The sequence below is a fragment of the Entelurus aequoreus genome, linkage group LG01 (assembly GCF_033978785.1).
Source record: "Entelurus aequoreus isolate RoL-2023_Sb linkage group LG01, RoL_Eaeq_v1.1, whole genome shotgun sequence".
In the NCBI taxonomy this organism is placed as follows: Eukaryota; Metazoa; Chordata; class Actinopteri; order Syngnathiformes; family Syngnathidae; genus Entelurus; species Entelurus aequoreus.
Genome location: NC_084731.1, coordinates 101,994,159 through 102,022,121, shown reverse-complemented (window position 1 = coordinate 102,022,121; position 27,963 = coordinate 101,994,159). Strand labels below are relative to the sequence as shown.

At 41.2% G+C, this 27,963-nt stretch overlaps 1 protein-coding gene across 2 annotated transcripts in view; it reads left to right on the top strand.

The window, feature by feature from the left end:
• The window catches only part of LOC133660715 (lysine-specific demethylase 5B-B-like), a 72,742-nt gene extending 58,184 nt beyond the window's left edge, over positions 1 to 14,558 (top strand). Inside the window, exons 23-27 of one of the 2 annotated variants that reach the window (XM_062064299.1) lie at positions 1 to 70; positions 2,000 to 2,078; positions 2,134 to 2,321; positions 9,461 to 9,721; positions 13,710 to 14,558. The exon at positions 1 to 70 is cut by the window's left edge and continues 341 nt beyond it. In XM_062064299.1, the coding sequence (XP_061920283.1) occupies positions 1 to 70; positions 2,000 to 2,078; positions 2,134 to 2,321; positions 9,461 to 9,721; positions 13,710 to 13,847 (736 nt within the window). In that variant the 3' untranslated portion in view covers positions 13,848 to 14,558. The remainder of the gene's footprint in view (positions 71 to 1,999; positions 2,079 to 2,133; positions 2,322 to 9,460; positions 9,722 to 13,709) is intronic. The other variant, XM_062064305.1, reaches the window with a different exon arrangement.
• The last annotated feature ends 13,405 nt before the right edge of the window (positions 14,559 to 27,963 follow it).

Below are 27,963 nucleotides of genomic sequence, written 5' to 3'. Positions count from 1 at the left end.
CATCGAGCGGACGGTGCGATGGCAGCACAGAGTTCAGCAGGCCTGCACGGAAGGATTGTTGGAAAAAGTGGTAAGTGGGCAGATCTACACATCCAAGGTAACACTGTACTTTGGCCTCATCCTTCACCAAGAACGCACTGACAAGACCGCAAGAGAGAGATGACGCAGTACTAGATGAGGTGTGAATGCTCCGAATGCTGAAGTTGAACTGAATTGCTGACAGAATGGTAGTATGAGTGTAAGAATAGTTTGAATGTTGGAATGGTTTGAATGTTTGAAGAGTTTGAATTTCCAGGAAAACGGAATTTGGTTTGGAACTTGGGAAAGTGTTAGTTTGAATGTCCAGGATGAGTGGAATGTGTTGACGTTCGAATGGTTTGAAAAAGTGGGTATTGGGCACCTTGGAAAAATGTCCCATTCATTTCAATGGGCACGTCCTGGAAATTTGGGAAAAGCTGGATTTTTTTTTTAAAATGGTTTTATAGCATGAATGTCCTGAATGAGCTGAATTGGTTGGTGTTAGAATTGTTTAAATAGGTCAAGAAATGCTGAAGTAGCAACAGTTTTTTAATTGAAAAATGGTATTACGGATTTTCTGAAAAAAATTGAATTTTTCAAGTTCTTAAACAGACTTGTTTTTGTGTCCTGATTAAGAGGGAATGTTTTGATAGTGAAACGGTTGAAATGTGTTGAAAAATGTGAAAAGAGTCATCACACTCACAAAGGTTGGAAATAAGGTTAGAAAATGGAAATTTGTTGAAGTTTGAAAAATTGATAATTTGAATGGGGAAAATGTACCTAAAAACTGGGAATTCTAGGATATCTGGGATTTTTTTTTAATTATTGAAGGAGAGCACATAATTCCTGAACAGGCTGAATATTTTTAAATTGGAATGGTTTGAATCAGATACAAAATCTGGGAGTTGTGGAACTTTGAAAACTGTGAAAAGAGTCATCGCACTAAAAAAGGTTGAAAATGACGAACGTGGGAAAATGATGGTTTGAATTTCCAGGATGAATTAAATGTGTTGAAGGTGGAATGGTTTGAATAGGTTGAAAAATGTGGGACGTTTGAAAAATGGATAATTCATTTTGAATGGGGAAAATGTCCCTAAAAACTGGGAATTCTAGGAAACCTGGGAATTGTTTTTATTAATTGTTGAAAGGGAGCACACAATTTCGGAACAGTCTGAATATTTTAAAATTGGAACGGTTTGAATCAGATAAAAAATGTGGGAGTTGTGAAACTTTGAAAAAATTTGATTTCATTTCGATGGGAATTTCATGGAAATTTCGGAATTTCGAGAAATGTTGAAATAGTAACAATTTTAATTGAGAAATGGTACTACGGAATTCCTGGAATTTTGGGAAAACCGAGAATTTTTCCCGTTCAAAAACTTACTTTTTTGTCCTGATGAAGAGGAATGATTTGACGGTGGAATGGTTGAAATGGGTTGAAAAATGTGGAAGGAGTAGTCGACAGAAAAAATGGGAATTCCTGGAATTTTTGGGGGGACTTGGAAAAATTCTAGTTTGAATGTCCAGGATGAGTGGAATATGTTGAAGGTGGAATGGTTTGAATCGGTTGAAAAATGTGGAAGTTTGAAAAATGGCCAATTCATTTTGAATGGGATAAATGTCCTGGAAAACCTGTAATCCTGGGAAATCTGGGAATTTTTGGAATTTGTCAAGGGAAATACGAATATGCTGAACAGTTTGAAGTTGGAACTTTTTGAATCGGATGAAAAATGTAGAAAGTAGAGGGGGTAAAAATCTGGAGAAGAAGAATAATAAAAAATAGATGAATTTTGGTGTAGTAATGCTTTGGAGCATTCACACAATTATCGGCTCACAAATGCTACCTGGTGGTTGTTTGAGCACACTGCAGCTATTCCTGGATAGTCCCACGCAGGATTCTCACAGGAATGAGGCAACAATACAGTGTTACCTACTGTATGTGCTAGCATGGCTTCTATTGTTGAATTCAATTTTGTTCCAGGGAAAACACGGATCCAGAATGTCCTGGCATCAAGAAGAGGACTCTTTCTACACAGAGCAGCCGAGTGTTCCTGTCCAGGGTGAGTTCCTCACACAGTCTGCTTTATGTTCCAGTCTCAATGTTGCTTTTCACAGGACTTGGCCCGCAGCTGGAGGAGCTGATGGTGGAGGGCTTCCTGCTTCAGGTCACGCTGCCTGAGACAGAGCAGCTTTACGCCTACTTGCTGAGCAAACTGGCCCCTGTGCCCGCTCACAGCGGCCCCTGCAGGACAAGCACAGACGATGAGGAGCTCAAGACGGAGCGCACAAAACATCACAAAAAGGTATGTCACAGTGAGAACCCACTAGTGGGTCCTGCTTGATAAATACTCCTTTTATGTTTTTTTAAAGTGTCCGCTTTGGTCGACACCTGTTCTTAACCTCATTTTTGAGATCCAAAAGAGCCTCAATATGTTAAAAAATAGTTCCGTATATGTCGACTAGGGTTGTACGGTATAGTAAAGTATTGTGGTACTAATGAATCAAAAAAGAAACTATACTCTGTTTGAAAAGTACCGGTTCCCCATTTTTATCTTTTTTTTTTACGGGCATGACGGCGCGTCATCACGTCGTGACATTGGTGGTTTTACGAGCAGAGGAGCATGTTCGGCAGCGCACACACACGGAGTACTTACAAGCAGACACAGTGCCTAAAAAGTAAAGATAAAGGTGAAGTTATAACACTGAAACACCCTCAGGAAGAGGTGCTTTAAGACATGGCTAGCTAGCTCGCAGATAGCATCCATCCGCAGTCGGCAGTATTTTAGCTACTTCTAAATCACGAATCCTCGCCTCAATGGCGACAAATAAAATACGTTTCATACAAGATCATTATCACTGGAGGACGAGGAATAGCTAAACATGCTTCACTACACACTGTAGCTCACCGGCGTCACCGCTAATGACGCCCTTCCTGAATGTAAACAAATGCCATGGGTGGATCTACACCTGACATCCACTGTAATGAAAAGTATTATTTAGAAAAGTATCAAAATACATTTTGGTACCGGACAACCCTAATGTTGACATTGTGTTTAACTTCATCATAATTGTTGACAATGTGTTAGTATTGTTAACTTCATCTTAGTTGTGCAATGTGCACAAGGTGACTTCCTGTTCGGTGCAAAATAAGCTTCAGAATAATTCAATAATGTTTTTTTATTAGGTGGTGAGCCAGAGATATTTGTGCATGTACAGCAGCTATAGTCGTTGTGGTCAAGACCTACAATGTTAGAATGACCATGAAGGCAGCATGTAAAAGAAACCGCTCTGAATACCCAACAGTCAATATTTAATATAGTCGATGCAGCTCTTCTTCTGTATTGGGCTTCAACTTGCAGGCAAACGCTACTGCCTCCTATATTTAATATTGTCGATCCAGCTCTTCTTCTCTATTGGGGTTCAACTTGCAGGCAAATGCCACTGCCTCCTATATTTAATATAGTTGATGCAGCTCTTCTTCTCTATTGGGCTTCAACTTGCAGGCAAACGCCACTGCCTCCTATATTTAATATAGTCGATGCAGCTCTTCTTCTCTATTGGGCTTCAACTTGCAGGCAAACGCCACTGCCTCCTATATTTAATATAGTCGATGCAGCTCTTCTTCTCTATTGGGCTTCAACTTGCAGGCAAACGCCACTGCCTCCTATATTTAATATAGTCGATGCAGCTCTTCTCTATTGGGCTTCAACTTGCAGGCAAACGCCTCTGCCTCCTATATTTAATATAGTCGATGCAGCTCTTCTCTATTGGGCTTCAACTTGCAGGCAAACGCCACTGCCTCCTATATTTAATATAGTCGATGCAGCTCTTCTCTATTGGGCTTCAACTTGCAGGCAAACGCCACTGCCTCCTATATTTAATATAGTCGATCCAGCTCTTCTTCTCTATTGGGCTTCAACTTGCAGGCAAACGCCACTGCCTCCTGTATTTAATATAGGCGATGCAGCTCTTCTTCTCTATTGGGCTTCAACTTGCAGGCAAACGCCACTGCCTCCTATATTTAATATAGTCGATGCAGCTCTTCTTCTCTATTGGGCTTCAACTTGCAGGCAAACGCCACTACCTCCTATATTTAATATAGTCGATGCAGCTCTTCTTCTCTATTGGGCTTCAACTTGCAGGTAAACGCCACTGCCTCCTATATTTAATATAGTCGATGCAGCTCTTCTTCTCTATTGGGCTTCAACTTGCAGGCAAACGCCACTGCCTCCTATATTTAATATAGTCGATGCAGCTCTTCTCTATTGGGCTTCAACTTGCAGGCAAACGCCACTGCCTCCTATATTTAAAATAGTCGATGCAGCTCTTCTTCTATTGGGCTTCAACTTGCAGGCAAACGCCACTGCCTCCTATATTTAATATAGTCGATGCAGCTCTTCTTCTGTATTGGGCTTCAACTTTCAGGCAAACGCCACTGCCTCCTATATTTAATATAGTCGATGCAGCTCTTCTTCTGTATTGGGCTTCAACTTGCAGGCAAACGCCACTGCCTCCTATATTTAATATAGTCGATCCAGCTCTTCTCTATTGGGCTTCAACTTGCAGGCAAACGCCACTGCCTCCTATATTTAATATAGTCGATGCAGCTCTTCTTCTCTTTTGGGCTTCAACTTGCAGGCAAACGACACTGCCTCCTATATTTAATATAGTCGATGCAGCTCTTCTTCTCTATTGGGCGTCAACTTGCAGGCAAACGCCACTGCCTCCTATATTTAATATAGTCGATGCAACTGTTCTTCTGTATTGGGCTTCAACTTGCAGGCAAACGCCACTGCCTCCTATATTTAATATAGTGGATGCCACTCTTCTTCTGTATTGGGCTTCAACTTGCAGGTAAACGCCACTGCCTCTTATATTTAATATAGTTGGTGCAGCTCTTCTGTATTGGGTTTCAACTTGCAGGCAAAAGCCACTGCCTCCTATATTTAATATAGTCGATGCAACTCTTCTTCTGTATTGGGCTTAAACTTGCAGACAAACGCCACTGCCTCCTATATTTAATATAGTCGATGCAGCTCTTCTTCTGTATTGGGCTTCAACTTGCAGGCAAACGCCACAGTTAATTTTTTTTAAGGACGTTACATTTTTGTCTAAAGACTATAACTACATTAATAACTGTTATATTGATTAAATCTTGCCCAGAGAAAAGGTGTTGCTTTCAGGCTTCAATTTGCAAGCAAACGCCACTGCCTCCTATATTTAATATACCGTAGTCAATGCAGCTCTTCTTTATTGGGTTTCAACTTGCAGGCAAACGCCACTGCCTCCTATATTTAATATAGTCGATGCAACTCTTCTTCTGTATTGGGCTTCCACTTGCAGGCAAACGCCACGGCCTCCTATAAATCACAATCAGTACATCCACACCAGGTTGAATATGATTATCATTCACTCTTAATTCTTTTGAATTCGTTATTTTTTTCATTTAGATTTTTTCATATTTTGATGATTAAGCTGATTTTTTCACATTCAAATCTTATTTTTTGCAGTTAATTTTTTTAACAACGTTACATTTTTGTCAAAAGACTAACTACATTAAAAACTTTATTATTGATTAAAACTTTCCCAGGGAAAAGGTGTTGCTTTCAGGCTTGACACTCTGGTTTCTTGCACAGACGTCCACACCCACGCTGTCAACAAATTTAAGTCATGTGTCAGGTGGGGTGTAGTTTATGTGCAGAAAACCGGAAGAGGGTGGGATAAAACGCTTTAATGTTGGCAGCCCCTTTGAATAAATATGTATCAAGTCAAGTGACTTTATTTGTAACAGAAGGTAGATTTGTTTGGCAGTGTAAAATACACATGCATATATATTAAAATAAACAAAGGTATTAGCACAAAACGGATCACAACAGCATCACAGTTATCCTTCAAATTGAAAGTATTGTCAATAATGGTCCCAAGATATTATAGTTTGTCCCTTAATAATGGTTCCCTCATGAGTAATTCCTGCCCGCCTTCTAAAATCAATAATCATATCTTGTGTTTTAAGATTGTTCACTTGTAGATATGATGCATCACACTAGTATTTTTACATACTTTCAGGCCTCTTGCATCTACAGCAGGTATGTCAAACTCGTTTTTATTGGGGGCCACATGGCAGTTATGGCTGCCCTCACTTGTAACTGTGAATAATATATACATTTTAAATTGCTTCATTACAAAATTATTTATTGTTAAATATTTTTACACGTACACTGTAAAAAAAATATGTACAGTCGTGGTCAAAAGTTGACATACACTTGTAAAGAACATAATGTCATGGCTGTCTTGAGTTTCCAATAATTTCTACAACTCTGATTGGAGCACATACTTGTTGGTCACAAAAAACATTCATGATGTTTGGTTCTTTTATGAATTTATTATGGGTCTACTGAAAATGTGACCAAATCTGCTGGGTCAAAAGTATACATACAGCAATGTTAATATTTGGTCACATGCCCCTTGGCAAGTTTCACTGCAATAAGGCGCTTTTGTTTCTGGGATAAAAGGCCTCACCTTTTCTCCTCCAAACATATATCAGGGTATTGTGGCCAAACAGCAAAATTTTTGTTTCATCTGACCACAGAACTTTCTTCCAGAAGGTCTTATCTTTGTCCATGTGATGTCAGATGAAACAAAAATTGAGCTGTTTGGCCACAATACCCAGCAATATGTTTGGAGGAGAATAGTGAGGCCTTTAATCCTAGGAACACCACACCTACCGTCAAGCATGGTGGTGGTAGTATTATGCTCTGGGCCTGTTTTGCTGTCAATGGAACTGGTGCTTTAAATGGGAAAATGAAAAAGGAGGATTACCTCCAAATTCTTCAGGACAACCTAAAATCATCAGCCCGGAGGTTGGGTTTTGGGCGCAGTTGGGTGTTCCAACAGAACAATGACCCCAAACACATGTCAAAAGTGGTAAAGGAATGGCTAAATCAGGCTAGAATGAAGGTTTTAGAATGGCCTTCCCAAAGTCCTGACTTAAACGTGTGGACAATGCTGAAGAAACATGTCCATGTCAGAAAACCAACAAAATTAGCTGAACTGCACCAATTTTGTCAAGAGGAGTGGTCAAAAATTCAAGCAGAAGCTTGCCAGAAGCTTGTGGATGGCTACCAAAAGCGCCTTATTGCAGTGAAACTTGCCAAGGGACATGTAAGCAAATATTAACATTGCTGTATGTATACTTTTGACCCAGCAGATTTGCTCACATTTTCAGTAGACACATAATAAATTCATAAAAGAACCAAACTTCATGAATGTTTTTTGTGACCAACAAGTATGTGCTCCAATCACTCTATATCACAAAAAAATAAGAGTTGTAGAAAAAATAGGAGTTGTAGAAATTATGTTCTTTACAAGTGTATGTAAACTTTTGACCCAGACTGTAGATTTTAAAGTAAAGTAAAGTTTAGCTGCCGAAATGTTACCATAAAATGTACCATGTGTTTTACAATGTATACTGTAAGTGAAAATGGGAAAAAAGTACCACTGTTTTACTGTAAAACCTACGGTCATTGTTTTTACGTTGTATTACTGTAAATGGAAAAACAATATTACACATTTTTTTGTTTCGTGTTTTTATGGTAAAATTCTGGCAACTGAGCTACCAGTTTTTTATCGAAAAATAATTTTAACATTGTACAATTTGATGGATAAGTTGCTTCAAAATCATGAGTCAGGCAGATATTTAAGTACCTATTTTGATGTTTGGAATGTGTGATAATATAATATTGGTTGCAATATTAGTAGGGCTGCAACTAACAACTAATTTGATAATCGATTAATCTGTCGATTATTACTTCGATTAATCGATTATTAATCTGATTTTAATTATTTCTTTTTTTTTGCTTTCTATTTCGTTGTACAATGTACAATGACAATAAAGATATATTCTATTCTTTTCTATTCTAAAAGAGACAAAGTACATTTCTATCCTTTCCAGTATTTTATTGAAAAAAACAGCATACTGGCACCATGTTCTTTCAACTTGCCAAATAAAACAAGGAAAATGTTACAAAAAGGTTTTTTTTATAAAGTGCACCATTGTCATGCACAATAGCAATAATTTTGCTTGGGGGAGTTTCAAACCTGGCTAGTACCTATTCCAACCATTCTGCAATGTTGGATGCTGAATGTCTTTCCTCTAGTGGCATGGTCGTAAGGCAGATTGACTTCACGTTCCATCCCTCTCCAATGTAACGGCATGTATTGCCAAGGTAGGCTTCCGTGGCTACACTTGTCCACACATCAGTAGTGAGAGCAATTTTGATCTAGGTGGCTTTTATGTCAGTCTACACTGCTTGGAATGTCTGCTCGTACTTCCTCTCCATCACTTTGGTATAATGGGTCCTCGAGGGAAGAGTGTAACCAGGGTTGAGGACGTGAATCATTTGTCTAAAACTTTCATCCTCCACCACTGTTCGTGGCCTCATGTCAGTTAGCAACATATTCAGGATAGCATCAGTCAATGCAGCCGCTTCATGTGGTGTGCACACCTTCTTTTGTACCAAGTCGCTAGTGCTGGCTTGTTTCTTTCTGAAATGAGAGAAACCATATAATGAACACGTAACTCAATACATACGAAGTTGATTTAATTAATTTCTGACGTAAAAGGCAAACACGCCACCACATTAAAAAAAAGCTAAATGAAATAAATGGACATTGGGGATGCAGCATACACCAATAATAACACAGAAATGTAACTCATCAGATCAGAACGGGATCAGATATTGTACACGTTTCTGTTGTGAATAATAAAGGATTCATTTTAGGCTGCCTCTGAATAATAGCATGAAATATTCCAGCACCTTCATAACGTTTAGTTATACTAAAGCGTCACTTAAATCAAAATATATTTATATAGCTTTATCGGGCCCGGCTACATTCATCCTTTATGAAACCAACCTGAGATATTTCTGTCCGTTACGTTTATTTCGAAATTGGTAACCGTGCGTTTTCTCTCTCAAAACGGAGTCAAATGTGCCGGAGACACATTATCAGCCCCGCGTTGCAACAAAGGGATAAGGTTAACGTTACTCACAAAAAAGCTGAACTCATGAATGCCTGTTGCGACTCAAAATAACACAGAAAATGCACTCTCCAAGAAGTTCCTAACACTATGAAAGTTAATACACAACAGTTGCTGCTTCGCTTCGTTAAAAAAAATCTCCTCGTTAACAAAAGATTAAAAACACACAAAGACGGACACAACGGATCAATGTACCCAGACTATGGACTTAAAAAGTTACGTACCATGTATTTTTTTCTGTCAAAATAGAAAGTTGACTACATTTAGAAACTACTAGACGCATGGTCATTCCAGGCCTTTGCGGGCCACGTAAAATGAGGTGGCGGGCCAGATATGGCCCCCGGGCCTTGAGTGATCTACAGGGACATTCAACCAGCCTTGCTTTGCTCCTGTGTGTCTGTGCAGACTGCAAGCTGTGCTCACAGAAAAGAGTCCGGGAGCGTTCATCGCAAAAGGACCAAGCGACGCAAGGAAAGCTCAGAGTCCCAGCACCCTGAGAAGGCCAAGAAGTGTTGCAAGAAGAAGTCTGTTAGGAGCAGTGAGAAGATCAGGAGGAGCTGCTCTCCCACAAACCCAGCGTCAGAACCTGCTGCATCCACGTCGGACTCTGACGAGGACTACTCCTTGTGTGCCGCGCCGTGGTGCAGGGAGCCGGAAGGAGACGAGGTGGGGTCGCCACACACACACACACACATTCTTGTATTTCTTACCTTCTTGAGACCTCTGAAAAATACCTGTCTTCTAGACCAGTGTTTTGCCGCGGCACACTAGTGTGCCGTGAGATACAATCTGGTGTGCCGTGGGAGATTATCTAATTTCACCTATTTGGGGTAAAAAATATTTTTTGCAAACCAGTAATTCTAGTCTGCAAATTATGTGTTGTTGTTGAGTGTCGGTGCTGTCTAGAGCTCGGCAGAGTAACCGTGTAATACTCTTCCGTATCAGTAGGTGGCGGACGGTAGCTAATTGCTTTGTAGATGTCGGAAACAGCGGGAAGCAGTGTGCAGGTAAAAAGGTATTTAATGCTTAAACAGAAAATAAACAAAAGGTAAGTGCCCCTAATAAAAGGCATTGAATCTTAGGGAAGGCTATGCAGAACAAAACTAAAACTGAACGGGCTACAAAGTCAACAAAAAACAGAATGCTGGACGACAGCAAAGACTTACTGCAGAGCAAAGACGGCGTCCACAATGTACATCCGAACGTGACATGACAATCGACAATGTCCACACAAAGAAGGATAAAAACAAAGTAGATGCGGGAAACATCGCTCAAAGGAAGACATGAAACTGCTACAGGAAAATACCAAAAAAAGAGAAAAAGCCATTAAAATAGGAGCGCAAGACAAGAACTAAAACACTGCACACAGGAAAACAGCAAAAAAAGTCTAAATAAGTCAGGGTGTGATGTGACAGGTGGTGACAGTACACCTACTTTGAGACTAGAGCTATAGTGATGCATGCTTAGTTATGCTTTAAAGTCATATCCAACAATTGCGACGATGACTTTTTACCGTCAACCGAGTTTCGTTTTTTTACTGATTTCTGCTGGTGGTGTGCCTCTGCATTTTTTCAACGCAAAAAATGTGCCTTGGCTCAAAAAAGGTTGAAAAACACTGTTCTAGACCACCCTTTCTAGATATATAATGATCTGTATTTACAAAATGTATAATATATATACTATGCAAATATAAAAAAGGTAAGCTTTAAGTTATTTTTTATTTTTATTTTTTGTTTGTAATTGTTTTTTAATCTTTATAATTTACTTCAAGTTATTACAGTATGTCTCTATATACATATTTTTTTTAAATTAATTTTGGCCAAAGGGGGCGCCTTTCAATTTCTTACACACACTTGTTCTTACATATGTTGGCCAGAGGGGGAGCACTTCAAATTTTGACACACACTTGTTATTTCACATGTTGGCCAGAGGGGGAGCACTATTAAAACAGACAGTCAATTAGAAAATTCCCTCCTTTTTGGGACCACCCTCATTTTGATAGATTTCACCACCAGGGGTGCAAATGAGATCTCTATTTTTTTGTTTTAAGGCCGATGACAAAGGAGTCACGGACAACAGATGGCCCCTGTGCCGCACTTTGGGCAACCCAGCTTTAGAAGCTATCTCTAAATGGCCACTATAGTCTTAGTACAGTAGTGTATTTGTTCATCTTATGGTCACATATGGGACGCGGGTTGTCTTACTTTAGCACCAAAAGTCGTAAAATCAGCTGGTCACCTGGTGAGTTTTTTCGGGGGTGACTAGGGAAGTCCTTCTTTAGCTGCCGTCTTGTTTTAACATATTTTGCTGCCTTTGCACCTGTCAATTTTTACTTTTGTATGCACATTAAATCAACAAAAAATCCTGACTTTGGAGCAATGTTCACAGACTCTAGTATTTGGCTCCCTATTAGATGCAATAGTTTTCCGTATTGGGACCATGATTTTGGTCCTAACTTGTTCACCGGTCCTCATATGGAAGGTACTTTTCCTTGTTGATGTCTCAAGAAGAGTAAAAATACAAGAACACACACACACATTCTTGTATTTGTTACCTTCTTGAGACCTTTGAAAAATGGCTACCTCTTTAGGACCACCCTTACTAGATGTATAAAGATTTGTATTTATAACATTAAAAATGGTTTGAAATTGTGTCAAAAATGACTTGGAATTTCACAAGAAAAAGATCACAATTTCACAAGGAAAACTTAGAATTTTGGCATTTTTATAATAAAAGTCGTAATTTTACTCAACGCAAGTCAAAAGTTTACAAGAAAAACTGAGCATTTGTGCAATATTATGATAAAAGTTGGAATTTTACAAGAAAAGCTTAAAATTTTGGCAATTTTATGAAAAGAGTCGTAATTTTTCTCGACAAAAGTCACAATTTTATAAGAAAATTAAAAATAAAATTGGCAATATTATAATAATAATCAGAATTTTACTTGGCACAATTGACAAAATTCATAATTTTAATCAAGAAATGTCACTATTTTACAAGAACAACATAAAAAATGGCAATATTGTGATGAGTCAGAATTTTGTATGACAAATGTCACCATATTGCATTAAAAAGTAATAATTTTACATAAAGTACTAATTTTACGAGAAAATATTGCAATATTACAGAAACAGAAAGAACGAGAAATTGTTCCCAATTTTATAAGAAAAAAGTCGACACATTGTGAGAAAAAGACTTTTAGTTATTAATTTTTGAATTTTTTTGTTTGTAATTGGTTTTTAATCTTCATTATTTACTTCAAGGTATTACAGTATGTCTCTATATAATTTTTTTATTTTTTTTTCAAATTAATTTTGGCCAAAGGGGGCACATTTCAATTTCTTACACACGCTTGTTATTACATATGTTGGCCAGAGGGGGAGCACTTCAAAAAATTTTACACACACTTGTTATTTCATAAGTTGACAGTCAATTTTTTTGGGACCACCCTAATGTTGATAGATTTCACCACCAGGGGTGCAAATGACACATTCTCTATTAGATGCAATGTTATTGGGACCATGATTTATGTCCTCACTTGTTCACACCTCCTATATGGAAGCTACTTTTCATTGTTGTCTCAAGAAGGATACAAGAACACACACACATTCTTGTATTTGTTACTTTTTTGAGACCTCCAAAAAATGCCTACCTCTTTAGGACCACCCTTTCTAGATATATAAATATTTGTATTTACAACATTAATAATATATACATACTATGCAAATATAAAAAAGCTTGTTGTGAAAAATTAGTTGGAATTTCACAAGAAAAACTTAGAATTTTGGCATTTTTATAATAAAAATCGTAATTTTACTTAACACAAGTCAAAATTTTACAAGAAAAACGGAACATTTGTGCAATATTATGATAAAAGTTGGAATTTTACTCTAACAGTCGCAATTTTACAAGAAAAGCTTAAAATGTTGGCAATTTTATGAAAATAGATGTAATTTTTCTCGACAAAAGTCACAATTTTATGAGAAAACTAACATTTTGGCAACATTACAGTAATAATCGGAAGTTTACTAAAATGTCACTATTTTAAAAGAACAACAAAAAAATTGGCAATATTGTGATAAGTCAGAATTTTATGACAAATGTCACCATTTTACATTAAAAAAGTAATAATTTGACGAGAACATATTGCAATATTACAGAAAGAATATGAGAAATTGTTCCCCATTTTATAAGAAAAAAGTTGACACACTGTGAGAAACAGACTAATTTTAGTTAATTTATTTGTTTTGAAGTTTTTGTTTGTAATTGTTTTTTAATCTTCCTTATTTACTTCAAGTTATTACAGTATGTCTCTATATACATATTTATTTTATTTGTTCATTAATTTTGGCCAAAGGCGGGTGCATTTCAATTTCTTACACACGCTTATTACATATGTTGGCCAGAGGGGGAGCACTTCAAAAAAATTTACACACTTGTTATTTGATATGTTGACAGTCAATTTGATTGATTTCACCACCAGGGGTGCAAATGAGACATTCTCTATTAGAGGCAATGTTATTGGGACCATGATTTATGTCCTCACTTGTTCACACCTCCTCATATGGAAGCTACTTTTCCTTGTTGATGTCTCAAGAAGGGTAGAAATACAAGAACACACGTCAAGTCCCTGATGTTGACTCTGTCCTTGAAGGTAAACTGGGTCCAGTGCGACGGCAGCTGCAACCAGTGGTTCCACCAGGTGTGTGTGGGACTGTCTGCGGAGCGAGCGGAGAAGGAAGACTATATTTGCATAAGCTGCACACAGCCAGACTTCCACAGGGGGCAGTGAAGAGCAAGAAGTGACGTTGAAGGATCACACCTGAACTCTTTACCCTTTACTTGTGGCTTGCCCTTAGTGACCACGGTGCTAATCACTGCTCTCCCACGTTGCAAAGTCTGACACCTGGCTGCTTGTCCACTTAGTCCTCACCCAAAACGTTCCACAACAAATGTTTCCAGAAGCAAGAAGGCAGGGATTTTTCAATTCAAGTCACACTTTAGACCTTTTTTTTCCCCCTGGTGTCTGAAGGATGTGGGCATAGTTAACACAACATCCTTTATCAAAGCAATAACTCAATGATTCTGCTTCCATTCTAAGTGTGGAAGTGAAACCCTTGGAAATCCACTTGATGAATTTGACCTTCAAAGTTGTCACCGATGAAGAACGTGAATGAAATTGGCCCTCAGCCCTTTACACTTCTGACTTGACTTCAAGTCTGCAGGTTCCCTTTTTTCCAGCTCTCTGGGGAAAACATGTTTTTGTCAGCGTTTAGTGAGACTTGAGGTTCACAAAGAGAGAATGACCTGTCCGACATTAAAGGAATGTACATTTTATTTTTGGGTGTGCTTTCCCTCTGAGAGTTAGGTTGGACAGACTGTGTTGGATTTAGAATTTAACGCAGGTTGTGTGATTTATTTGCCACGGGTATATGACCTTTTTTCTGCTCTTTTGGTTAAATAATATAATATGTTGCAGTTTGCGATTTAAAATAAAAATGTTTGTTCCAAATGTCTGGAATAATTTCTTTTATCTATTATCTCTCTATATATGTGTGTGTAACCCTCTCTCTCTATCTAAATATACCTATATATATCATATGTACAGTCACGATCAAAAGTTGACATACACTTGTAAAGGACATAATGTCATGGCTGTCTTGAGTTTCCAATAATTTCTACAACTCTTATTTTTTTGTGATAGAGTGATTGGAGCACATACTTGTTGGTCACAAAAAACATTCATGAAGTTTGGTTCTTTTATGAATTTATTATGGGTCTACTGAAAATGTGAGCAAATCTGCCGGGTCAAAAGTATACATACAGCAATGTTAATATTTGCTCACATGTCCCTTGGCAAGTTTCACTGCAATAAGGCGCTTTTGGTAGCCATCCACAAGCTTCTGGCAAGCTTCTGCTTGAGATTTTGACCACTCCTCTTGACAAAATTGGTGCAGTTCAGCTAAATTTGTTGGTTTTCTGACATGGACTTGTTTCTTCAGCATTGTCCACACGTTTAAGTCTGGACTTTGGGAAGGCCTTTCTAAAACCTTCATTCTAGCCTGATTTAGCCATTCCTTTGCCACTTTTGGCGTGTGTTTGGGGTCATTGTCCTGTTGGAACACCCAACTGCGCCCAAGACCCAACCTCCGGGCTGATGATTTTAGGTTGTCCTGAAGAATTTGGAGGTAATCCTCCTTTTTCATTGTCCCATTTAAAGCACGAGTTCCATTGGCAGCAAAACAGGCCCAGAGTATATCACTACCACCACCATGCTTGACGGTAGATAAGGTGTTCCTGGGATTTTCTTCTCCAAACATATTGCTGGAAATTGTGGCCAAACGGCTCAATTTTGTTTCATCTGACCACAGAACTTTCCTCCAGAAGTCCATGTGATGTCAGATGAAACAAAAATTTGTTTGGCCAAAATACCCACCATTATGTTTGGAGGAAAAAAGGTGAGGCCTTTAATCACAGGAACACCAACCAGACCGTCAAGCGTGGTGGTGGTAGTATTATGCTCTGGGCCTGTTTTGCTGTCAATGGAACTGGAGCTTTAAATGGGACAATGAAAAAGGAGGATTACCTCCAAATTCTTCAGGACAACCTAAAATCATCAGCCCGGAGGTTGGGTTTTGGGCGCAGTTGGGTGTTCCAACAGGACAATGACCCCAAACACACGTCAAAAGTGGTAAAGGAATGGCTAAATCAGGCTAGAATGAAGGTTTTGGAATGGCCTTCCCAAAGTCCTGACTTAAACGTGTGGACAATGCTGAAGAAACAAGTCCATGTCAGAAAACCAACAAATTTAGCTGAACTGCACCAATTTTGTCAACAGGAGTAGTCAAAAATTCAAGCAGAAGCTTGCCAGAAGCTTGTGGATGGCTACCAAAAGCGCCTTATTGCAGTGAAACTTGCCAAGGGACATGTAAGCAAATATTAACATTGCTGTATGTATACTTTTGACCCAGCAGATTTGCTCACATTTTCAGTAGACCCATAATAAATTCATAAAAGAACCAAACTTCATGAATGTTTTTTGTGACCAACAAGTATGTGCTCCAATCACTCTATCACAAAAAAATAAGAGTTGTACAAATTATCGGAAACTCAAGACAGCCATGACATTATGTTCTTTACAAGTGTATGTCAACTTTTGATCGCGACTGTATGTATGTATGTATATGTGTGTGTGTGTGTGTGTGTGTATATATATATATATATATATATATATATATATATATATATATATATATATATATATATATATATATGCATATATGTGTAAATATATTGTGGAGAATGCATATATTTTAAGTGTTCTTTCTTCATCCATAGTCATGTTTAAAGCAGCTAATAATTTCCCATGTGTACACTTTGGGTTGTTACCTTATGTTCGTTAGTAAACTCTGTTTCACCTTGAAGGCGCTGGAATGTACTGGCAGTATAGTGTACTCCCTTTCTGTGGGGAAAGCCTTATCTGTTTACAAACCCCGTTTCCATATGAGTTGGGAAATTGTGTTAGATGTAATTATAAACGGAATACAATGATTTGCAAATCCTTTTCAACCCATATTCAGTTGAATATGCTACAAAGACAACATATTTGATGTTCAAACTGATAAACATTTTTTTTTTGCAAATAATCATTAACTTTAGAATTTGATGCCAGCAACGCGTGACAAATAAGTTGGGAAAGGTGGCAATAAATACTGATAAAGTTGAGGAATGCTCATCAAACACTTATTTGGAACATCCCACAGGTGAACAGGTGAGTGCCATGATTGGGTATAAAAGTAGATTCCATGAAATGCTCAGTCATTCACAAACAAGGACGGGGCGAGGGTCACCACTTTGTCAACAAATGGGTGAGCAAATTGTTGAACAGTTTAAGAAAAACCTTTCTCAACCAGCTATTGCAAGGAATTTAGGGATTTCACCATCTGCGGTCCGTAATATCATCAAAGGGTTCAGAGAATCTGGAGAAATCACTGCACGCAAGCAGCTAAGCCCGTGACCTTCGATCCCTCAGGCTGTACTGCATCAACAAGCGACATCAGTGTGTAAAGGATATCACCACATGGGCTCAGGAACACTTCAGAAACCCACTGTCAGTAACTACAGTTGGTCGCTACATCTAAGTGCAAGTTAAAACTCTCCTATGCAAGGCAAAAACCGTTTATCAACAACACCCAGAAACGCTGTCGGCTTCGCTGGGCCTGAGCTCATCTAAGATGGACTGATACAAAGTGGAAAAGTGTTCTGTGGTCTGACGAGTCCACATTTCAAATTGTTTTTGGAAACTGGACGTCGTGTCCTCCGGACCAAAGAGGAAAAGAACCATCCGGATTGTTATAGGCGCAAAGTTCAAAAGCCAGCATCTGTGATGGTATGGGGGTGTATTAGTGCCCAAGACATGGGTAACTTACACATCTGTAAAGGCGCCATTAATGCTGAAAGGTACATACAGGTTTTGGAGCAACATATGTTGCCATCCAAGCAACATTACCATGGACGCCCCTGCTTATTTCAGCAAGACAATGCCAAGCCACGTGTTACATCAACGTGGCTTCATAGTAAAAGAGTGCGGGTACTAGACTGGCCTGCCTGTAGTCCAGACCTGTCTCCCATTGAAAATGTGTGGCGCATTATGAAGCCTAAAATACCACAACGGAGACCCCCGGACTGTTGAACAACTTAAGCTGTACATCAAGCAAGAATGAGAAAGAATTCCACCTGAGAAGCTTAAAAAATGTGTCTCCTCAGTTCCCAAACGTTTACTGAGTGTTGTTAAAAGGAAAGGCCATGTAACACAGTGGTGAACATGCCCTTTCCCAACTACTTTGGCACGTGTTGCAGCCATGAAATTCTAAGTTAATTATTTGCACACAAAAAATAGAGTTTATGAGTTTGAACATCAAATATCTTGTCTTTGTAGTGCATTCAATTGAATATGGGTTGAAAAGGATTTGCAAATCATTGTATTCCGTTTATATTTACATCTAACACAATTTCCCAACTCATACAGAAACGGGGTTTGTAGAACAAAAGCTGTATTTCTTTCTGGGCGGGAGGGGCTGTTTTCGCACTAAATAAGCTGACACTTTCCGTTTGATTTTAGACCGCTTCATGCTGCTGCTAAGGACTGGTCTCTTAAAGCTTTAGTAAAACTTGGCCAAGTACTATTCTGTCTCGGTGGTCCTTCTTACTCAACATATATGTCATCCAAAAGAACTTGGGATTGACCAGTGTCTTTTATTCCCTGAGAGGAAGACTGGTCAGACGCAACAATTTGGGGGCTTCGTCCGGGATGAAACGTTGAGGATTGAACGTCTCTTACACTTTTCTGGACAGACTCACTTGGCGGAAAAACATAAATCAAGGTAAGCAGAGCCTTTTGTAAAATCTGCATTAGGAGTCTGTCCTGAAGTCTGTAAGTCAAACACTGTTTTGGACCACATGGACAGAGTTCCAATCCACTTTATTTATATAGCACATTTAACCAACAAAATGTTTCCAAAGTGCTGCATAACAATATTAAAAACAATATTCAAATATTATCCTTAGCTCCACCAATGACTGAATAAAAACAAAAAATAAATACATTTAAAACCAATACAAAAAACAATATAAAATAAATATGATTAAAAACGATTTTAAAGGGTAAAACCAATTAAAACAGTAAATAGAAATCAAAACACAGAGGACAACAGAGGACCACACCACTCACTTAGTGTTAAAAGCCAGAGAATAAAAGTGGGTCTTAAGACGAGACTTAAAACACTCCACTGTGGAAACAGTTTGAACATGGAGGGGCAGAGTGTTCCAGAGCTTAGGGCCGACCACAGAGAAGGCCCTGTCTCCCCTGGATTTAAGTCTGGTCTTGGGCACCATGAGCTGGAGCTGGCTGTCGGACCTCAGAACGCACAGGATTGTAAATTTGGATGAGGTCCGAGATATACTGAGGTGCCAGTCCATGTAACACTTTAAAAACAAACAGCAAAGTGAACAGGGAGCCAGTGCAAACTCTGAAGAATTGGGTTTATATGCTCCTGTTTCCTGGCCCCTGTTAAAAGTCGTGCTGCCGCATTCTGGACTAACTGCAACCGGGAGAGAGCTTTTTGGCTAATGCCAGCATAAAGTGCATTGCAGTAGTCCAGGCCACTTGAAATAAAAGCATGCACGACTTGTTCAAAAAGGTTAAAAGATAAAAACGGTTTTACCTTTGCTAAAAGACGAAGATGATAAAAACACGATTTTAAAACGCCATTGACTTGTTTGTCAAGTTTAAAATCGCTGTATATAGTGACGCCAAGGCTGGTGACTTTGGGACGCACATAATTTTGCAATGGTCCCAAGTCAGTGAGGGCCGAACCAAAAACTAAAATTTCCGTTTTTCTCTCATTCATTATTAAAAAATTATGGTCTAACCAAGCCTTGACGTCGCATAGACAGTTGAGAAGGGGTGTCAGGGGACCGTGGCCTTTTGAAATCGGCATATAAATTTGGCAGTCGTCTGCATAAAAGTGATAAGACACTCCATGCCTCTTAAAAATCTCTCCAATCGAGAGGAGATATAGAGCGAACAGGATGGGGCCTAGAATAGATCCCTAGGGGATCTAAAGTGCTATTTTCATCTAAAAAAGGTTGCAGTTGCGCCAAAACACATTTCTCCAAAATCCTTGACACAAAAGGTCATTTAGAAATGAGCCGATAATTTGACAAATTTGTAGGATCAAGACCTGTTTTTTTTTAATCAAAGGCTCAACAACAGCTCTTTTACAAAAAGAGGCCACACTGCCAGAAATCAAACCGCTGTTGATGATGTCCCTAACAGACAAGTCAATAGTGTCCCAGACGTCTTTAAAAAAAGCGAGGGGGGACTGGGTCTGTGGGACAGGACGAGGGTTTTAGTTTGTCAACTATTCCTGTAAGCTCAGGCATTGACACAGGCACAAATTGACAAAACACAGCAGAGCATTGAGTGCCCACATTGAAACTCAATGGAGAACGAGAAAGATTTGCCTGAATAGTAGCAACCTTGTCGTTAAAAAAGGAGAGAAATTTTTCACAAGTTTCACTTGTCATCTCCAGTGAAGTGGCTGGGTTCGGATTAAGAACAGAATTTATAGATTCAAAAAGAACACGTGGCTTGCTGACACTATTTGAAATTAAGTCTGACAGATATTTTGTTTTCTCAGCTTTAACCACACTTTGATCATTCCTACAGCTTTCTTTTAAAATTTGATAAGAGACCTCCAAGTGATCCCCTTTCCACTTACGTTCCGCCCTTCGCCACTCACGCCGAGCTGTGCGCGTGGTGTTATTGAGCCAATTAAGGCTCCTGTTTTGACTTTGGACGTATAGCTCTGAGGGGCGCTATAATGTCCAGAATCTCAGAACATGTGGAGAGAAAAGAGCACATCAATTGTTCAGTGTCTGCAGAGTGTGGTATACTCTGCATGGACACAGTGAACAAAGGAGAAAAGGCGGCTGCAGTGTCAGACCTAATAACACGCTCATGACGCACGGCAGGCGGGTTTACATCAGGGTCCAAACTTAAATTGAACATAACAGGACTGTGATCGGAAAACACAGCATCACCAACAACGACATTGTCAACATTAAAACCATAAGACAGTACAAGGTCTAGAGCAGGGGTGCCCACACTTTTTCAGCTGGCGAGCTACTTTTTAAATGACCAAGTCGAGGTGATATACTTCATATATATATATATATATATATATATATATATATATATATATATATATATATATATATATATATATATATATATATATATATATATATATATATATATATATATATATATATATATATATATACATAAATATAAACTTTTAATTTAAAAGGTGTACAAAATACATGCATGTTTAACATATAGATTGCCATCTTTCATGAAGATATTCTTGTCTTCTTGAAAGATGGCACAAGAATATAAGTTGGTGTATTACCTGATTCTGATGACTTGCATGGATTGTAATCAGACAAGATTCACAGTAGTGCTGACAACTTCAACATTTTCGATTTTACATCATGGAGGAGAAAAAAAAGTCCTCCTTTCTGTCCAATACCACATTGAAGTGGTTGGTTTTGGCATCCTGTTTGTCCAGCTTCCATACTCGTTTTTTTACACTTTACAAGAAATAGATAGACGGCAAACTCCGTGGCTTGCTAGCTTGTTAGCGCTAGCTTTCGGAGACTCTTACTTTGTTAGTGTAGGCAGCATCGAGCAGCACTTTTATTGTGAAGACAGGAACTATGCGGTCAGTCTCTAGGCTTTTGACGGCACGGTTGGAATAAAAACTGTTTCTCGCTTTCCTGACGGTCTTTCTTTCCTTCACACTGAGCTGGCTGCAGCCAGCGTCATCTCACAAGATCCTCAGGTGCCTTGAATGTCAATCAAGTAACGTCATAGGGAAGATTTATGATCGCAAATTTTTAGGTCTATTTTTTCAATGCCTGGCTGGCGATCGACTGACACACACTGCGCGATCGACCGGTAGTTTGTGATCGACGTAATGGGCACCCCTGGTCTAGAGTGTGTCCGTGTACATGTGTTGGGCCAGTAACATGCTGAGCCAAATTAAAACCTTCGATCAAGTCCAAAAACTCTCCGGCCATGGGTTTAGAAGGACAACAAACGTTGTCAGGTTCAAACACTGATGACATCTATTAATCAGACAAGAAGCAAGGAATCATGCAGAGACAGAGTTCAATTTAGCTCATGAGGAGAACGCATGGAGCTGCACACTTAGTCACAGTCTCGCCCTACGCTCTAAGGTTCAGCTCCCGCGTCCCTCTTTTTATTCAGAGTTCCATAGTCAACATCACTGAGGCCGCCTCTAAAAGGAGTGGTCACATATATTATGCAAAGCACGTCCTGGACACACAGTACGTGACGGAATGTGCTGGGGGCCTTGTGATTTCGCCTTGTCCCCGCTTTGTCTGCGTGTTGTCATCTTATCTACGTTGAGGTCCTTGAAGTCTCTGCTTCGTCTGCGTGCTGTCATCTTATCTTCGTTGAGGTCGTTGAAGTCCTTGGCTGTTAGCGGGCTAAAACAAAGATAACATCTGTGGCTGAGGCCACCCCTCAGACAAGAAGTTTTGTCCTTGCATAGATTAGAAAAGTCTAACTTGAGCACAATAGCTAATAACTAAAGCAATGGACTATAAGCATACTAAAGTTAGTGTGATAATATATACATAATTATTGTAATTACATTGCACATTAAAATCCCCAACGATTAAAATCTTGTCGTAGCGCATCAGACTAAAAGCAATGAAGTCCGAAAAGTCCTTGGTAAAGTCTTTGTTGTGCTTTGGTGGTCTGTAGATTACAGCTGGGGGACGGCGTGGCGAAGTTGGGAGAGTGGCCGTGCCAGCAATCTGAGGGTTACTGGTTCAATCCCCACCTTCTACAATCCTAGTCACGTCCGTTGTGTCCTTGAGCAAGACACTTCACCCTTGCTCCTGATGGGCCTGGTTAGCGCCGTGCATGGCAGCTCCCGCCATCAGTGTGTGAATGTATGAATGTGGAAAAGAGTGTCAAAGCGCTTTGAGTTCCTTAAAAAAGGTAGAAAAGCGCTATACAAGTACAACACATTTACCATTTACAGCACAAAATACTGGATCAGTCTGTCGCAGCTCGAAACAGCTCAGTTCAAAGGAGGGAAAAGACCACTCCACGATCACTTTGTGATGAACGCTTTCCTTTAAAACAATAGCTAAACCCCTGCCACGACCGCTTGTTCTCGGCGTGTTAATGAAGGTACAGTCTGGAGGCAATAGCTCTGAAAAAGCAGCAGACTCACCGGTGCCGATCCAGGTTTCTGTCAAGAATCGTATATCCAAAGAGCGAGATGAGAAAAAGTCCTGGAGAATGAAAGTCTTGTTCATCACGGATCTCGCATTCACAAGTGCACACCTCGTAGACGTTGTTGTAGCCACATGCGGTGCCCAGCTCAGCGACCGAAGATTAGCCAGGAACACGCCACCTGAGCCCGGGTGAGATGAGCGAAGAGGGCGCAGCGCGCAGGGATCCTCCCGTTGTCCGATGATTGGCACCAGCCGAGACCCGACCAGTCGAAGCGCCCGTCGTGACGAAAAGCGACCAAAACAGTCGCTGTACTCCCGGGGAAGTGCAGAGGACCTCACCGCGTCAGGATACAGTGCCAACCAAGCTTTCACCTTTAGCAGTCGGCCAGATCGTACTCCTCGGCGTTTCCGCAGGGAAAAATTAATCCGAGTCTCTTGTATTGTAAAGTTCACATGACCGTACCGACTCCCCAATCCTTAACAGCTCCTGGCGTTCATAAACTAGAAGTGAGCCGATGGTCCTCGAAACACACGTCAAAATAACCACAAAACATACATTAGTGATCATAGACAAGCGGCGTGCCAGACACACCGGCGCCATCTTGAACTGTGATTCAAGTTGTAGTATTATAGGAATGTTGAGTGTATTTTTGACCTTACCCACCTCTACATAATAGTTGTAAATTGTGGTCAACTCACGTCGTCGGGTCTAGAATACCGTGACGGGCTGCTTCACTGACGAGTGAGCAAATAGTGTGTGGCTACCCTGGGTCGTTGGTCTTTGGGTTGGAGTCCCTTCGTATGGTACGATAAATTCTGCGGTTGGAGGCCATTTGTAAAAGTACAATAAAAATTCCCTGTGGCATTAACGTGTGCACTAAAATTAAGACAAAAGAGACAGAATGGACGGGGAGTTTGACAGGGAAAAAAGTGCTGACTGGTTACCATTTAATGACCAATTGAATGTGTTGTTGGCGACAATGGAATCCGCAGGGAGAGACAGAAAGGAAAAAGAGATCGTTGTGAAGGAGATGACTCGGGCACAAGGCGAGGAGCTTAATGGGTTAAAAGAGGGCTTGCAGCACTTATGTGCTCGGAAATTTAAGCGTTTGACGGATGAGAAAAGAAAGTTAGAGGGAATAACAGTAAGTGGATGTTATATGGAAAACGAAATGCGGCGAAAGAACTGACAAAAATAGAGAAGCGTATGAAAAGGTGGACCGACTGGTCTTTCGCCTGCCGCGCATGCGCTAGATTATTCAAACGACCCGCCCAGACTTTGATTAAGCCACCGCCCTATGACGCGAAACCAAAATCGTCTTTGTGCTCACTCTTGACTGCTACAGGAGGAGCTTTGGTGATAGAACCAGAGAGGGAGCTCTTTGGCCCGCCCCCTCCACCAGTGACAGGCGTGGGCGGAACCCCCACGCACCCTCTAAGATTGATTCCACCCCCGAAACTTACACTGTCTCCTGAGAGTGAAACACCTCCTGCCCAATTCAGCAGCCGCTCAGCGGAAAACCCCCCGGATATGCCGAATCTGACTAGACCACCGACTGTGCCCGCTTCGGCACCAATTCTTGACCCCCCACTCTACATGCCCGACCATTTTATTGACAGAACCAAGTCTGCTCCTCCCGCAGATGGCGACCTCCTCCGTGCACATCAGGCATTCTTGAACCAAACACAACAAGGCCAGACTTTGTGGTCCCCAATAGCCGCTACCGGCTCACTGGAAGGCTACATTGACCAAAGCTCACATGACCTACACTCGCATGACGCACGTTCCAGAACGCAGGAAGGCCACGTGTATCCACCATTTCCTGACAACAGGGGCCAACTTCAATATAAGCCCTTTGCCGTCGCAGACATGCAAGCCATTGTTGACAAACTCCCACCTGTACCTGAAGGAGGAATCCTTTGGCTAAACGCTTTAGACAAGCTAACAGCAGGATACACTCTCTCCGTAGCAGACTTTAGAGACATTTTGTATGGTTGTGTTTCCACACAAGACGGCCTAAATATGGAACAACAATCTGGCTTAATGGCTGTATCTCCGGCCTCGCCGGTAACACCATACATTCATGACATAGCTACAGCTATGCGCAGTCTCTTTCCACTTCCGTGTCAGAATGCCACATCCACCTTTCAGTGGAAGGATTGTGAGTCCCCTTATGAATTCATAAACCGAGCAAAAGAACAATGGTCACATGCTAGAGGTGTGCATCCCAGTAAATCAGGGGAACACCGACAGTTTTTTAGATGGGTCATACTTGACGCAATGCCAACTGTGGTGAGACGCGGGATGGAAGCTAACCCTGACGTACCGGGAGCTGACGGTGCTATCTGGGAGAGGCATCTCATCCACCACATGCAGAACTGGACCAAACAGGATGAGGACGACAAGGCTGGTGATAGAGCAGCAAGGAAACAACTCCTCAATTTACAGATCGCTGAAGATAAAAGGTCAAAAGAACCACAAGGTCAAAAATCAGCTAAAATATATTCAGCAGTAGGTAAACTTGCCATTGAGCTCCAACAGATGGATGAAAGAATCCTCAGCAAACTTGGATCCAGATCCTCAGGCTCGGGTGGTGGCCGCGGTGCTCTAAGGTTCAGTCCAGGGTAGAAACTGTTTTGCCTGTGACCAACCTGGTCACTGGGCCCGAGACTGTCCTAATGTTTCCGAACAGGAGAGGTTTCGTCATGCCAGCAGGCCAGCACATTTGTGAGGCATAGGGCGCCCGCAGCAGAGCTTCTCCCAGCAGCAGCCACGACACCAACAATATCACGCCCCAAGGTCCGCCCTAGCGCCTGGTGCCTCCGCCTACTTCCTGGGTGACGACGAGAACCAGGAAGGGACCTTCTGAAGCTGCCCACAGCAGGAGCCCCAGCAGGAAGTACAGACAGGCCCCCTGCTGGACATAGTTGTCACTGGACTATGTTATCAGTTCATGATTGACACTGGTGCCACACACTCACTTCTGAATGCTATGGTTCCAAAGAAACTGTGTGCTTCCCTTTTGAAGGTGGAAGGCTTCGCTGGGGTCACTAGACTGTTACCTGTCACCAAGCCACTTCCAGTTCAGATTGCTGGACAAACACTGAAACATCCCTTAGTGGTCGATCTGCATACACCTTGCCTGCTTGGTAATGACCTGCTTTACAAACTGTACCCTGACATTCAATATCGCACAGAAGGAACCTTCCTGGTGTTACCTGACGGCACGACCACCAAGCTGCGGCACCATTTTAAGGGCACCTCCATGTTTGTGCTCATGCCTCAGCCTAAGGTACCACAAATGGCTGACATCTACTGGACACGCCTCCTCCCGGGAACAAGTAAAGGACAAGGACTGCTCCAACTGTTCTATCAGTGGAAGCCCTGGCTGCCTGAGCTGCGTCCGTATGTACCACCACCTGACCCGCCACATGTCACCTTGTGTTATGATCGCCAATCTGATGAAAGTTACCAAAAACGTTTCGACTCCATAGCAGGAAAAGAGTGGCCTTTGGCCTACACTCACATCTATGCTGGAGCTCAGGGTGTGTCTGCCCATTTTGACTTCACCCCTCAACAGAAAAAATGGTATAAGATGGACGCTATGGCAGTCCCACATTGCTCTCTTGCTCTCTGTACCGCCTACCAAGCCAAAGACTTGGGTTCAATGACGAAACAGGGCGTATCCGCCACTGATTGGGTAGACACCCAAATACCACACCTCCAACATTCTGACTCACTTGATATGTTTCGCATTTCCTGTTCTCAGTCTGCTGACCTCGGGGTTCTGCAACATCTTCAGGTCGCTCGAGGGCACGGGCGAAAACTAACTGACCATCCTGAAGCTGCTGACATGTTAAACGCCCTCCCACTGACTCTCTGGTCTCAAGGTCCCACAGATGTTGGTTTTGCTGTCAATGCGTCCCCTGTCTCTGTCAAAATTGACAACAGTTGTGTGGTACATGTTAGACAATACCCACATAAACAACAAACCATAGATAGCATTGCTGATACCATCTCAAACCTTATGCAATCTGGAGTATTAGAAGCCTCCGCTTCTGATTGGAACACACCCATTTTACCTGTTCCTAAACCTAACACCTCCGGGTACCGGATGGTTCACGATATTAGGGCCATTAATGATGTCACAGTGACCCCTCCCATCCCTGTTCCTAACCCTTACACAGCGCTCACCCATCTGACCACTGCACAGTTATTACTCTGACATTGACCTGGCTAATGGTTTCTTTTGCATCCCTATTGCTGAATGCATCAAACTTGTCTTTGCTTTCACCTTTCAAGGTCAGAAGCTGCAGTACTCTCGCCTCCTGCAAGGTTGGAAACTGTCGCCTGGTCTTTTCCAACCAGCAGCTTTGCGACGATCTGGCCTCAGTGGAGCTTCCAGACGACACCTTTGTTATCCAGTATCTAGATGACATACTCATCGCTGCTCCCTCTCCTACCTCATGCCTGGCGGCCACCCAAGCTGTTCTTCAGCACCTGGCTTCAATGGGGTACAAGGCCTCCCGTAAAAAAATTACAGGTTGCCCGGTCCCTTGTTCACTTCATGGGCCGGGCGGTCTCCTCGACAGGGGTCTCCCTGTCCTCTGACCATCGCTAGTCTATTCTAAGTCATCCTAAACCTTCCTCTGTCAAACATCTGCAGTCCTTCCTTAGCTTGGCTGGTTTCAGCCGCTCCTATGTTCCTTGATTTTCCTTAAAAACAGCTCCTCTTCGTGCCCTCCTCCGCACTGCTGTAGTCCGCAACTCAAATGCTGCCCTCCAGTGGACGGTTGAGGGCGGACAAGCTTTCATTGACCTCAAGCAACATTTGTCTTCTCCTTCTGTCCTTGCTGTATCTGACTACCGTCTACCCTTCTACCTGGATGTTTCTGAAAGTGAAGGTACCGCTAACGCTGTCCTTTTTCAGAAACCTGAAGGGGGAAATACAGGGGGGACACGTCGCGTTCTAACCTACGCCAGCATCTTGCTTGACCAATCTGAACTTCGCCATCATGAATGCTCGCAACATGCTTTCGCTTTGGCAAAACTGATTGATAAAACAGCA